We start from the raw sequence: 15,104 nt of genomic DNA, 5'->3' as shown, positions 1-15,104 counted from the left end.
TCCCCGATGATCCCTACAAATCTCAGGAGGAGAGAGACAGTGAGTGTGAAAAGCTCGATGAGTAAAAGGGTGGAGGAGATCTCGAGATTTTACTCCCGTGAAATCTTTGGTCATCAGAGTGATTTAAAGCAAAAGCGGGTAAAGGGAGATAGACGTCTGGGTACTTGATGTATTTTCATTTATGATCCATCGTCGTCATCATCAGCTTTTGGCTTTGGGAACTGTGGTTTTACGAAAACCGCTCTGGTTTCGAGTGGGGGGTTCTTCTTCTTTTGCTCGTGAGGAGGAACGGTTAGCAGTTTTGTGAGTGTCAGCAAATTAAAAGGAGAGGGTTTTGTTGGTTTCTTTTCTTTCTTATGTTTGGGATCTTGGGTTGAGTGGTGTACCTGGTGGTGGTGGTGCTTCACGGTAGAGTCTGAGACTGTTGCTGGGTAGGGAAGTTGTTTTTGCAGTGCCTGGTGGCAGTGTTTGGGTTGAGGTGGGTTTACTGAGCTTTTGGAGTTTTAAGTGTCTACGTATCGGGGAGATGAAGTTTATGAAGCTGGATCCATGCCAGATGCATTTCAAGCTGATGGCAACTGTATCAGGTTAGACTCCTTTTTGTTTCTCTTACTTTATTCATCTCTTTATGGCTCAAAGCTCGTTCATTTCATCCCCTTCCCTAGGTTTTCCATTTCTTTCCACTTTATTTAGTTTAGTTCGCGTGAACTCATATTCTTTTTATCAGTTGCAGTCGTTTTTATCTGTTTTTTTGTTTCTAGTGAGTTCCCATGATCTATCACCGCTAAGTTGCTTAAAATGCCGGTTAATACTAGTTACAACATACAAGTTCCTTTTGTGCATGTTCTATTTTTTTTAATTATTTTTTTTTATTTGAAATTTCTCCAGTTTCGACCGAAATTTATTAGTCAATTGAGATGAAAGCTTCACTGCAGTTATCTGAAACAATTAAATGTTCCCTTTGATTTGTGTTTGAGATCAAGGGGACTTTCACAGGGTGTAAGGCATATACAATTTCCTCTAGATCTAAAGTAGTCATGTACAGAAATAGATGTGGAATTAATTTTTTTAATAAATAATATCTGATCACCCAAATCCTCCACCATAACCCAAGTTTTACCCTCTAGTTCTAACTTTTGATATTCTATAACCATCAATGTTACAGCTCCTTACTCTTGGATGAACACCTAAAGTCACAAATTTGAGATCCAATTGTCTTGTAAGATCATGCAAATTTCTGTTATAGAAAATTATATCTTCAAAATATGTTCCAAAATGGTCCCACCAAAAAAAAAAGAGTCTACTCTTCATCCCCTGGCCTAGAGAAGGCTAATTTGTTTTGATGAGTTGTGATGATCATACAATCATCCAAAGGATTTGACGATCTACAAACAGTTGAACTTTTCGCTGGATCAATGTCTGTTTCTTCTTCCGTACTGAACTTAGCAGCTTTTGTATTGGTCTCGAGTAAACTGTTGGTTCCACTGGTTAATGTTCTGCAAATTATAATTGCATTCTTTTTGCAGTTCATTGTTCTCTCCTATTCCTTCTTCTCTTCTGGGCTGAAAACAAAAGCCTTGTTTTTATTCTGAACAAGTCAACAACAGTTTGATGGTTCTTTTTCAGCAAGTCTACCTATGGTTGTAATCTAGAAGTTATTCTTACTGTATTATTATCTTAATATCATTTTTAGTGTTTGTTTTTATTATTTGAGAATCTCCTTAATTGGAGTTGTTCACTTTGATTGGTAATTGTGATTTATTTGGTAACCAAGACCTGGAATTATCACAAGAAAGTGCGAGGTTAATTTGTGAAGGCTCTACATAAAGTTCAACGTGCTTCTTCACAATCCTCAACTAGCATTGTATGGGGTTGTGGTGTTTTTTTCACAAGTAATTCACTGGGCTTCTTTCCCATCCCACTGGGTATATCAATGGTGTCATCAAACACTATCATTACTTTGAGTGTTGGGGGTTTAGCTATTGCATCATTTAATCTAGTATATACATTTATTTTTATTTATTGAGATCTCACAAATAAGCTTCCACGATGTGGTTTCTTGGCTTAAGCTAATGAATTATTATCTCTAGGTTTTTTTGGAAAGAAGAATTGTTTGGAATGTTGCTCATGGTATGAAATATAAAACTAGATACATTCTTGAAACTAAGAGCCTTTAGTTATCTACAAAACAAAGAAAGGAGCATTGCAAAAGTTGCATTCAAGGTAGTTCAATTCTCCTTCTTTATTAGTCTATAAAAACAATTTCCATAACATTCGACTTCGACAAATACCAATACCTCATTTAACTCTACTAAAAATACCTTGATGACTGAATAATCCTCTATTATATCCAATTCCTGCATCATTAACTTATTGTTGAGTATAACCATGTCTTGGTATGTGATGAAAATGCTGTCGGCAAAATAATTTGTGTCCGCCTCAAGTCTGTCTTAGCTCAAGTAAGGAAGGTTGTGGTTGCTCTAAATGAAATGATGCCAAAAGACATAAACGGAGTTCCTTTATTTGATGAACCAATCTGCTCCCTTACAACAAGAGTTAGAAAGTCTCTAGGGCTCTGCACAAGTTTATAGACTAAAGTAGACATGAGAGAGCAAAGTGCTCTTGGTTGCAATGGCTACTTGTGTCATTAAGATACCATGTGGACTCTGAGGGAAGTATAGCAAGAGTACCATAGGAACCAAGAGCAAGAATGGAAAAGAAAAGATTATTTTCTGCAGGCAGAAAAGATGATTTCAGTGCTGTAGGGATTCTTTGTCTCTCACTTCTCTGTCTTCTCTCTCTCAACTTAAGCATTTTATTTCAATTTAACTTTTCAAGTTCTGGTTCAACATGGGCAAATTCCTCTTTAATATTCAATTTTTCCTGCTTCAGATTTGAAAGTTTATCCCCTCTGCTCCTTCTTCCTCCTCTTGCAAGCCCCCACCGCCTACTCGCGCTACTAGCTGCCACAACTATCTCCAGCGTCAAAAGAGAGAAGCCCATTTTTCTCCCACAGTTCTTCAGTTGAAAATTGAAATGTCAGTGGTATATCTGTGCATTATGAGCAATAATAATCTGGTGCTTATGGTCTGTGTATTTCTTGTAGGAGCTTGTGAACAAATCTTTCATCTTGACGACTTCTAACCTCTGCTTCAAATTGGTTTAGGGTTTCTTCTTTTTGACTTCCCTTGTATATATATATAGAGGAGTAGAATAACTATACGGTTTAATCCATTCTCCTTGGAAATGGACTTTTCCTTCATCGTTTAGCACCTTCTTTTCAGTGATTTACTTATCTTTTTCTTTTGTCTAATGTCTTTTGGGGTTCTTATGTAGTTTTCATCCTCCTCAGTAATAAGAGGAGAAGATGAAAATGAGGGAAACAAAGAAAATGAAGATAGAAAAGACAAAAGATAAGTCATTGCTCCTCATTTATTCAGATCTATTTAATAGATGGCCCTTTTTAGTTTCTTCTACAATTATTTTAAGGATCCAAGGGGTGCATATTCATTGTTCTTGCACTTTTAATATGTTGTTTTCCTTTTTTTTTTGGGCTCCATTGTTTATTTACTACTGTTCACCTGTAGTGAGTGTCTGTTAATTGCTTGAACTTGTGTCGAGAATGACCCTCGCTGTTTATGGGTCTGTTCTCTTCTATTTGTATAAACTATAATGTTGGAACTTCTCCTCTTTTATTATTTTGGGTCAGGATTCCAAATTTGAAATTAGACTATATAAAGGTATACAAGGAATTTTATATTTTCAGTCACACTGTAATTGATGTAGAGAATTTTCAGATCGGCCCGTTTATTATTAATATTGTTTAAATTGGTCCTTATCCGGCAGTAATTTAATTATTTTTCCTTCCAATTTTACCTTGAGTACAAGCATTTTTACTTTGCCTAGTCTTTGTTAGTTTTAGTAACTCTTTTTTTGTTGTTTTGTGTGATTGGGGGAGTAAATTGTGAAGAAAATGAATCATAGGAATTCTACCAGCTTTAATTTATGTTGAGTTTCATTCTTTTGGTGTAGCTAACATACGTTGTATTTTTGCAGAGAATAGCCAAGTTCTTTTATGTTGGTGCTTATGAAAGACCCTCTTTGGAGTCGATAGGTTCGGCAACTATGGTAAGTATCTTGAATTTCTTAATTTTTTTTAAATATAATTGTTTCTTGTTTTTATTTAGGAAAGATATATTTTTTGGCTGCCCAAAAATTTTAGCCGTCAAATGAATGCAAACACAAACCATCATGCGGACCGTGGAGAACCCATTTTGTGATGCGGTCCCACATTCTTGTTAGTTTTCATCACTGTCCCCTCACTTTCATCAAAATGCCGGAGTCCCAACTGATGCAAGTTGGTCTTATCTGATTTGATCAGATCAGAAACTTAGGAGCTTTTATTATTTTTGTATTTCTCTTGTTTTAAAAAAGGTTTTTGACTTCCAACAACCCTTTTTTTCCCCTCACCTTCCACCAACACAGTAAATGCATACCTCTGCCATTGCGACACAAATTTTTTGGATAATTTTCTTTGGACCCCCTGAGGTTTGGTCCATGTCACTTTTAGTCTAAATGAATAAACATTTTGCACCTGTCTCCCCTGAAGTATTTAATAAGATAAATTAAAGATAAATTGTGATTTTTATGACTAAAATACCCTCACATCTATTCTACCATAAGATTTGCATCATGTTTTCACAATTAAATCCAACGGTGAAAATCAAAAGAGTGACAAATATTTGCATCTTGTAAATTTATGAATTATTAAATATTTGAATATAAAATGAAATAGGGTGGGTTTACTTGTAAAAACTATTTTTTATTTTTACATTTAAAGGTTTAAAGTTTTTTAATTTACAAAATCAACTCCTCCTTTACCCGACTTGCAAATCCGAGCATGTTTGGCGAAGACATTGCTTCTTCTTCTTAAGCCCTGAAATTCATAGAACCAATCGTCAAGGTGGGGCAGATTTTGGAGAGACGATGAAACCATTTGCAGAGATGAACCGAAGAGTCAGAGCTGTCTTTTTCTTCTCCCTCGTTGTTCTCTCTGACTTGGTCTGTTTCACTATCTGCACCGACCCTACTTACCTCTACTACAGTTGCCCAAACACCATTGCTAGCCCTGGCTACCTATCCAACTAGAACATCCTTCTGTCTTCTCTCTCTTCCGCCTCCAAATCCAACACCAACAACAACACTTATCACAACGCCACCGTCGGCCGGAGTCCTAAAACAGTTCTCTGTCTCTACTATTGTAGAGGGGACGTAACCCCCGATGTCTGTTGTGATTGTGTCAATTTCGCCGTTAAAGATATAATCACGCACTGCCCTAACGGAACAATTGCAGTGATTTGGTACGATGAGTGTACATTGCGTCACTCCAACACCTCCATCTTCTCCACTGTCACCACTTGACATCCACAGAGAATCACTGATCCAACTCGGTTTATCCAGCTCGTATCCAACATGACGGGCGAGGTTTCAACTAAAGCAGCCAGAAATTCTTCTTGATTCGCCACCAAAGAAGCTATTTTTATGCAAGTCTAGACTCTGTATACTTTGGCACAGTGTAGCCCTGATTTATCAGGGAATTAGTGTTCAAGTTGCCTTGAGTATGTCAAGAATTATCTTCCCACTTGTACTAACAAGTAAGGAGGGGAGGAAGGGTTTTCAATCCGAGTTGTATTGTTAGGTTTGAGATGTACGTTTCTATGGACTCTTAGCTTTAGCACCGGGTCCGTCGCCAACTATTTCGTCTCTGCCGCCAATTATTTCGTCTCAGCAATCTCCAAATAATAGTTTAATAATTCATAATCGAATAATAGTTTAATAATTCATAAATTGTCAAGATTCAAATACCCATTCTTTTGATTTTTATCATTGGATTTAATTGTGAAGACATGATGTAAATCTTACGGTAGAATAGATATGAGGGTATTTTAGTCATAAAAATCACAATTTGTCCTTAATTGATCTTCTTGGATACCTCAAGGGAGGCAGATGCAAAGTGTCCATTTATTTGGACTAAAAATGACATAGATTAAACCTCTGGAAGCATTTGAGAAATAATTAACACATGATTCCAACCAACATTAGTAATGAAGTCTCCATGGAATGAACAGATGACCTACTAAACAACCAACAAATAGTGACCCACATAGGGTTTACCCAAAAAAAAAAATCATTTTGAATTGTATTGGTTGGTTTAATTGCAAGGTAAAGGAAGTGAAATCAAATCAAAACCAAAATGAACTCCTACAATCATCACCCACGATCTCACAAGTAATTCCAAACCTTTCAAAATCTGGTTATTATGTCCTTGTGTTTAAAAATTTAACTAATAGCTTGAAGCATATATAGTAGATGGGCATGAGATCCTTGAGGACTTACCAAAGATGAAGCACGTAGGGAAGAGAGAGACAGAGTGTGAGGAGTGCTGCTATGGGTCCTTCACACATGTAGAGAGAGTAGATGGAGTTTCAAACTCAACCAAGGCTGCACTTGGATTCTCATGCACCGAAGAGAGGTAATTAGGGATTTTAAAATGAAAGAGAGATGTATTGGGAAAGGAAGTTGAGAGAAATTAGGGATTTGGAGTTTTTCAAATTGTGAGGAGTGTGAGTGAAAGGAGAGAGACAATACATATATTGTAGATGCATTTCAAAACACATGCGTGTTTTGAAGTGAACTAGACGGTCGACCATCTAATTGACTATCAAACGCCAGTAAGCGAGACAGATTTTCTGTTTGGCAGACGGAATTCCGTCTGGGCTTTTTAGCCAGACGGTCGACCGTATGAGGAGACGGTTGACCGTCTCATTGCTGAACTGCCCAGTACTTTGGGGAGTGGGATTTGAGATGCTAATTTGATGATTCTCTCCATTCTAAAGGATCAATTAGCCCCATTTGAGTCCAAAAATAGTGATGAGGCATGAAAGGCAATGTATTCAGTCGCACTAGAATAAAAAATCCAAGTAGAGGGAAGATGTGGAAAACATCCCGCCATTACTAATGAATGATAACCAGAAGAATCATAAGAGGAATGCATAAATGCAGTAATTGAATCGCTGGCAGTGGCTGCATCAAAGTTATAAGGATGCACAGTGCAAATATCCATTGAATAATATTGTGAAGCCAACCATGGCAGAGTAGACCATGGATCAAATTCATAGGCTGATGATACCATGTTGATCGCATATTATCAAACAATTTGTGTGAAAATGGTTGTATTCTCTATACAATAAGAATGCAATTTAGACATAAATGTTTCCTAATCTATTCAATAAAACTTGTAAAATTTGACTAACGTTTTCACAACGCAGCTACTCCTTAGAGGAAATAATTTTGAAAATAAAGGATCGGACTCACCAAATGCACCTCTTGACTGTGACAACTGATCGACCTTTGTTGCACTCTTGCGCTGCTTCAAATCTGAAGCTCAAGTGGAATAATCAGATTCGATTGGAGGGGTACTTCAAGAATAGTGATGGAGAAACGTGCAAGCACAAAAAAGATCCGAGACTTATTTGCGTCGAAATCGAGAGTGAGAGATGGAAAACGAGATAGTTTCAACGAACTGTTTTCCTTCAAAGAAAGAAAAAGAGAGTCAGACAACCAAAACCAGACCTTGAATCGATTCAAGAGAGAAAGAGAAACCATGCATTTGCAGTAGACAGAGAGAACGAAAAAGCTACAACTCAGACAAAACACTTACCTGAGTTGCAGGCTGGTTCACATGAGTTCTGGTTTCGCGCGGAATATTCACCAATTCAATTCTCGCACCTTTCTCATTTACAAGACAATGTTTTGAAACGTTAAGATTGGTTGAAAAGAATGATTCGATCGTATGGTCTATAATGAGGATTATAACAAATTTAATAACTGGGATGGGCCTGAGCCTGGTCTCACAATTAGTTTTGGATTTTAACCAAGCCCATATTTACAAGACAATGTACATATGGGCTTTGTCAATCCTAGCACTCTTCTAATTGCCAAGAACCTCTATTAGGTCGACTCTCAACAGCACGAAAGATCTTCTTCACCAAAAATCATAAGCGTTACTGAACAGAGGTGCCTTTCATTTCACTCCCAAAAGCCCCAACATCAAAAACCTGTTGCAGAGGAGAAGAGCATAAGTTTGTTTGGAAGCATATCAGCAACCTATCTCTCTACTAGAAGCCAAAGCCCTCTTGTGCAACCAAAGCCTTGTCTCTGCAACTGATCTCTCTTCAACCGAAGCCATCTGCAACCCACTTCTTCATCTTCCTTCACTGTGAGTGGAGGTGGTTTTGTGTGTGTGCTTTTACTTGAGTTCAATCTCGTGGATTCTAGACAATTTTCATAATTCAATGTTTTTTTTTTTTCCCTTCCCTGTAAATGATCTGCTACAACTGTGAGTTTTTCTGCTAATGTTGTTGGAAATAAGTGATTCCTTTTTCCTTTTTCTTTTTAGTTTATGGGTGCTTGATTAGAACAGTGGGGTGGATGGAGACTGAAAACAGGGGACCATATATACTTTGTTGATAAATGTCAAAATTTTCAACCATTTACCTGAGATGCCACACTTTGTAATTTTTTTTCCATGCCGAAACTTTTTGAATAAGTTTCTAACTGATTTCTAGATACATGATCTTTTATGTAGTTTTGGAAACAGATTGGTTCAAGTCAATTCATCTCTTGTACTTCCTCACATATAAACTTAGCTGTCTACCAACTTTTCGTTTCATCTCACCTCCTACTAATTCTTTACAATGTTGGTTCATCTAAGTTGGCAATTACAATACTAAATGTTGTTTCTGTTGATAGAGTAACCATCTTGAATTGGATTACTAATAAAAAAGCAATATGTTATTTTGCTCAGTTGGAGTTGAACACAATTTTATTAACTCACCACCCCTTAGTCTTGGACTTTCATGTAACCATCACATTAGATGTCTTTAGCTCAATGTCTCGCTGCTCTAGTTCTAGTTTTTCATAATTTATAGTCTTCTCTGATTTATAGTTTCTTAGTAAGGCTTACTAGATCTGTTTGTCCTACTATAGTTAGTTGTCTGAATTAAATTAGCCTTCTTGTTTTTGGGTGTCTGATGTAGGAGCCAACCCTTCCCACCCAAAATTGAAGTTTAGACCAAAAGAAGCCCCACCTAGGGCTTCTGCCAGCACCACTTGAATAAGTTGACATTGTCCATACTTGGGTTTTTTTTCTTTTATGCATTTTGTGATTTTCAATTGTGCAGGAGCAGTTTTGTGATTCTGTCCAATCGCAGGTGCAGCCTAGTCCCTTAATAATTTTCATTTAAAGTCAATTTTTGTTTCTAAGGTGAAACAAATGAATTTGGGTTCTACTCCATGTATAGGTCTGACTTATTAAGATCTAGTTAGTTGCTGCTTTCCTTTTAATTTTCTAGTCCTGGTCTGTTTAAGGGTTCTAGTCCCATTTGAACTCCTTTGTTATTGTCATAAATGAAGGGCCTGGAATCTGGAATCTAAGAAAATATAAAAACTCACAAGGGTCCAATTAGGCCAGGATAGGGTGTTGACTAGAACAGGGGCTGACTGCTTTCATTCTGTTATGGTATTAAATAAGGTCTGGACATGGACTTCAATGGAACTATTCAGCAGAATAATATAATGGGAAATGGCAGATATCTGAGGTGAATTGAGAGAGATGCATATTAAGTCTAAAACCATTGGACAAGCTCATTAGTACGCTTGATGAGTGGAGGTGGGTTATTTGGGCTGTCATTTCAACTTGGACTTTAGGAGTCTGGTATTGGTTCCAGGATATGATGGTCTGATTGATTCGTTCAGTATCAATCTGAGTATCTCTTTTGGGGAAGCAACAGGGCTGCGAATTTTTGGCTAATTTAGTTTCTGAAAATTTGAATAATTCTAGTTTCTATGCAGGTTAAAGTCTTCAATTGAATCTAGTGTGAATCCTGCGGGGAAGATTCTGCTGGCCTATTAGTTTGTATAGTGTAATCCTTAATTTTCCCTTTTAGGGTGGGCAATTTGTTTTGGTTTGGTTTAAGCAAGTACTTAATTTGCTCCTTTTGGCTGTGCAAGGCAAGTTATGTCTGCCATTATGTCATGGTTTTGTATCTTTAATATATATTTTTGGGCTTCCCTAGACACCCCACCCTCAATTCCCCCCCCCCCTTCCCCCACCAAATATATATATATATATATATATATATAACAAAAAAAAACAAAAAACAAAAAAAGAAAAGGAAAAAAGAAAGAAAAAAAAGCCTCATGTGGTCGTAAAAAAAGGAGCTGCCATTGATTTCATCCAAGAATGCTTTAAGGCTTTACCTTCTGTTTCAGAGGCTTTGCTCCTTCTCCCACAACTTGGGGGCAGCATTCCATCCAAACATGGGAGGGACAACGTAGGTGTTACATGGTTTGAGATCTATGTGTCAACTCTTAGGCATTGTCTTAGGTATCAAAGAAAATGTTTATGACTTTGTAGTGGAATCTTTTGTGCTAATCATGCCTTTCTCTTGTTATGTTCCATTATTTATAGAGAACTGGCTATATCGTGTGTATTTTATTAATTTCTTTTGGATGGTGAATGGGGTGACAGTTGGAGATATAGGTTGGGTCATGACTTTTTTGCCTTCCAAATCTCTCATACACATTTACTTGTTTGTATATTTATTCAACTAGATCCACCTGATTTCTCACTCTTGGGGTTCCTCTATTCAAGAAAATTATGGTTCTTTTTTGTTTCTCCTCTGAACATTTGGCCTTCATCCAATTCTTCATTATTTGTCTTGTTGAAATTTTCATTTTCTCCTTGTAGATTCTGACAGTCAACTCCTATGTAAAAGGGGTGTACATTACTCTTACCATTCCTTCCTTCTACACCCTGTTTCAAATCTCTAATGAGGGGGAACTTTGTTTCTGGACTTACAAGGGTACCCCACCTGAGGATGTTGATATGGATAATGTCTATCAAAGTCTTCTACCCCATGGACACCCGCCTACCTATTACAGAGAAATTAAAGAAACCCGTTCTTGAACTAGCTAAAGCAGTCAGCAAAATCACTCGACGGAACCTCGTTCCAAAGAAGGGACATCGGTCTAATATTACATCTTTTCAGACATATGTAACCTACTGCATCATTCATCATCACCCAGTATGTCTCCCGTACATCATGCTCTCATACATGATTCAGTCTGCTGTAACTGGGAACAAGTGTTTACCCTATGGCAGTTTCCTCACCAAAGTCTTCCTGAAATTTAATGTCAATCTGAACAATGAAGACTCAAGAAAGAACATTGGATGGAGATAAGTAGAAAGATACATCAAATGTATGGCAAACATTATGATTGTGATCAATGCCGTAATCATTTTCGTATCTGGAAAACTAGGCTCCGTGCACTTTCAGATTTTACGAAGCAAAGTGGTCTTGGTTGGAACAATAGTGAAATGAGATTTGATGCTGGCCCTCACTTTTGGACTGATGTCAAGGTAACAATTTCTATTCATAAACTATCATTTGTCAATTCACAATACTATATGGTAGCTTCTAAGCTGTAATTTTTAATTTAAAATTGTAGAAAAAGGAGCAGAAGCATTGGAAAGAGCATTCTGTGCGTCAAATTCACCTAGATGTTGCTGCAGCATTAGGCAACGAGATTGCAACTGGTCATGATGCTGCAACTGCTGCAGATCTTATAAATGACTCACCATTCGAACCACATGACCAAGACACCCCATTGCATGGGATTGGGATAGACAATTTGGGTTTTGACCTTGATGCCAATGCAGCTGAAATACCATGCAACCAAGGAGGACAAGAGGGGGGTGCCAGTCGATCTCGAGGTAGACCACGGGCTGATGATGTCTCTGGACAGCCTAAGAAGAAGAAGAAAGGAGCTGATAAAGTTGTGAGTCCGTTGAAAGAGATATCAGGTGCTTTGAGAGAGTTGGCCAAAAGTGTGGGAAAGGAAAGAGAGGAAAGAGAGGGAAAAAAGGATAAAGAAGTACTTGTTTGTGATGCAATTAATGCAATACCAGAACTTGACTTGGAGACCCGCCTGCTTGCAAAAGATATATTTGCAAAAAATAGCCAGCTGGGAAATGCACTACTAAGTGAGAAAGAGGAGGATAGAGCAACTGTTATCAAGTTTTACTTGGATAGATATACTTGATGAGGTTAAGATATGTGTTTATTGTTTTTCATGCATTTGTCAGTACATCAGTTGAATCATATTCGTTATTTGTGATATTTTATTGATTTCAGGTATCCTCTTTAACGCTTCAGTTGGACAGTTGGTTGTGTGAAGAATCTTTTGACGGGTCACAAGCACCTAGGGACAATTTACAAGATGGTTATGTTTTTTTTATGAACAATTGCTATTTAGATTTGGTGCTTCTTTGAATTTGGAACAATTGGTATTTTGATTTCATGGTTTGTTTTGCTATTGTTGGTTATGTTAATTCAGTGAGGCCCGAATGGAGTTGTAAGAGCTGTCTAGCTCTATTTACTATGTATATGCACAATTTCTGTTTCTTCAAATGTGTTACAGTCGGAGATGGGACTATTGGGAAGACTTGCTTGTTAATCTATGCTATCTTTGTAACAAGTTTCCCTCTGTGAGTCTCTTCAAATTTTATTTTGAATGCTTTTAGATTTTTCATCTTTTGGGCTTTACATAAATTGTTCATCAGTATTTATTATTCTTTTTCATCTAATGGTTATTTCTTTTTCAGGATTATGTGCCTACTGTTTTTGATAACTTCAGCTCGACTGCTGTGGATGAAGGAACAACTGTCAATTTAGGTCTTTGGGACACAACAGGTTAAATTTGAAAATTTTGGGTAAGATGTAACATAGATAATACTTGGTCTTTCAATGTCTATTCTTTATCTGTACTAACTTCTTAGTGTTCATCTGGCTTGATTCTCTCATTAGAGAGAGTTATATTTGAATAAGTACTTCTGTAGTTTTTATCTTGTGTATTGCTATTATTGGCATGAGCTTGAAAGTTTTGAGCTAAAGCAGCATTGATTGTATTATATAGATAGCCTAGGATGCAAATTATTCTGGCATAGAGAATAGGCATTGAGATGTGTCATGTTCGATTAGTTTTTGTTCCTTAAAATTTCAAATAGCATTAATTTACTTGCAACTGTGAAAGATCTTATGTACTGATGTGGGGTTTCAAAAATTGAAAGATCTTTTTTTGACATTTCAACCAGTTTTGAAGGTTGTGTTCTACCACATGGAAAGCTCCTTTTGCTTCAAACTTTACTGGTGGATAATGGTTGGGCTTACCAAAGAATAGAAACTCAAATCCAGGATTCTCAGATCCTTGAGTTGAGTTAGCCAACTTTGGCTGATCCTACCTGATTTTCTGAAGAACAAGCCATGGAATTTCCAATGATCCTAGTGCTTATTTATGCTGTAAGTGTTATAATATAGCATGCTTTTCATGATCAAAGCCAAGTGTAACTACAGATATGGTTTATTTTCTTGTATGTTGTTGGGTTTTTGAGTCTAAGAAAGACGAGAAAACCAAGCTTGAAGGTGGAGCTTCAGCAACCATGGCAACCTAATCCATCATCAGTTTAATTTATTTTGGCAAAAGGCTCTATGGATGGTTCACATTAAACCTTTCTTACCAGCCTACAAATTTTCAACCCCCATTAAATTTGCTGTATGTACAGATTGGTGGGTACTCCATAGAAACTCTCCCCCCAACACCCCCCCCCCCCCCCATGTTGTGTGGACATCTTCTTTTGAAGGAATGAACCATCATTGAACCTTACCGTTTGTTTTGGATTTGCAGGCTGAAGGTTGTTTTTCCATCCATGGTGAAGTTAGCAGTGTTGGAGGAGACAACAATGGAGGTTTTTGATGGGGAGGTGCTGAAGGGTATCATAGATCCAATGGTGCTGAAGGCTTGTTTCAGGCATTGAAGCTTGCAATGGGCTGCTGTGCACATGTGGCCTCTATTAGACCTACCATGGATGAAGTTGTTAAATACATACTCCCGTTTAAGCTTTCTCTCCCATTTCTGTATTTTTCTGAATCAATCTGTTGGAAATTGTTCTACTGCAAGTCTGAGAACATTCATTTGATTCTATTGCAGAATGATTCTTAACTTAAATACTTCTACATTAATTTCTTTGTAGTGTACCCCTGGTCCTTATTTCATTCTTCATCAACAGTATTGCTTGTTTTTGCACTACAGTCATTCGGATCTTGTATGTGGAACTAAATTGAATCCTGTCTCTGGTGATCTTCTAGCTTTCTAAATTTTATGGAAGCTCTCTAGTCTCTACTCAATATTCATCACCAAGCTTAAATATTACAAAGAGAAACAGTACTAACAGAACTTGAAGCCAAGTTACCAACTCAACCACAATACCTACAACAAAGACGGGATATTTAATTCCGTTCAGGGGAAGACAGGTGTTTAATTTGTAATTCCTTCAATTTAATGATTTGAAGATATTAACTTCTATCTCACCCACAAAAAATTCAGTTGCCTATTAGGAAAGAAGACATGCGGGATAAAAATGAATATTCTCGAGGGCGAGGATCCTGTGTAGAAACCATCAATTGAGGTAGAAATGAATTGGCATAAGCTTTCATCAGGCCAGGCGATTCTGTAAGAAGTTACAGAATCACAGTAGTGAAGAAAAATATGATCTAGTCTGTATAGTACTGAGAAGGATAATATAAATTTGTGCTTACCATAAAATGACATAATTAAGGGTTGTTCAGTATCATGAGCTTCTGGATATCAAATGGGTTATTAGTGCTCCAGTTGCAAACTTGGTCAACCATACGTCCATACATGTTTATTAACTAGCCCTCAGTGTTGTACCCACATTTCAGAATTGATTGTAAGCTTTTTATGTTAAATGTCTTAGCGTGAGTCAAAATGTTAAAATGTTTACCTGTAATTGAAGGTGACAAAGGACTTAAGTTAGATGGCCATACATACATGGCATGGAAATTAATTTTTTTTAATACATGACAAGAAAAATCACATACATTTCTTGGATTCCTTTTTGGGGAGGCAGATGTGAAATGCCTATTTATTTTTGTACAAGATTTTCTATGATGTAATTTTTTTGG

The 15,104-nt window shown here is 37.1% G+C and overlaps 1 protein-coding gene across 6 annotated transcripts; it reads left to right on the top strand.

Moving 5' to 3' along the window:
• On the top strand, positions 1–14,579 carry LOC149002831 (uncharacterized). Of its 6 annotated transcripts, none has more exons than XM_089137628.1 (7): positions 1–587; positions 4,064–4,128; positions 10,811–11,482; positions 11,572–12,169; positions 12,258–12,610; positions 12,728–12,835; positions 13,807–14,579. In XM_089137628.1, the coding sequence occupies exons 3-4, from the start codon at positions 11,294–11,296 to the stop codon at positions 12,163–12,165; spliced, it is 783 nt and encodes a 260-aa protein (XP_088993754.1). In that variant the 5' UTR covers positions 1–587; positions 4,064–4,128; positions 10,811–11,293; the 3' UTR covers positions 12,166–12,169; positions 12,258–12,610; positions 12,728–12,835; positions 13,807–14,579. The 6 variants fall into 6 exon arrangements, with proteins under 6 accessions (XP_088993754.1, XP_088993751.1, XP_088993753.1 ...); XM_089137625.1 differs by having other exon boundaries at positions 4,057–4,128; XM_089137627.1 differs by having other exon boundaries at positions 2,893–4,128.
• The last annotated feature ends 525 nt before the right edge of the window (positions 14,580–15,104 follow it).

Source organism: Hakea prostrata, chromosome 10 (genome assembly GCF_041222555.1).
Source record: "Hakea prostrata isolate BN-2017 chromosome 10, UWA_Hpros_2, whole genome shotgun sequence".
NCBI lineage: Eukaryota > Viridiplantae > Streptophyta > Magnoliopsida > Proteales > Proteaceae > Hakea > Hakea prostrata.
This window is presented reverse-complemented; position numbering and strand designations above follow the sequence as displayed.

Excerpts from the sequence above, each read along its gene's own strand:
- LOC149002831 (XM_089137629.1), top strand. The coding sequence starts at position 11,294 with ATGGAGATAAGTAGAAAGATACATCAAATGTATGGCAAACATTATGAT. Across the intron at positions 11,483-11,571 it reads ACTTTTGGACTGATGTCAAG|AAAAAGGAGCAGAAGCATTG; the intron begins GTAACAATTTCT and ends TTAAAATTGTAG.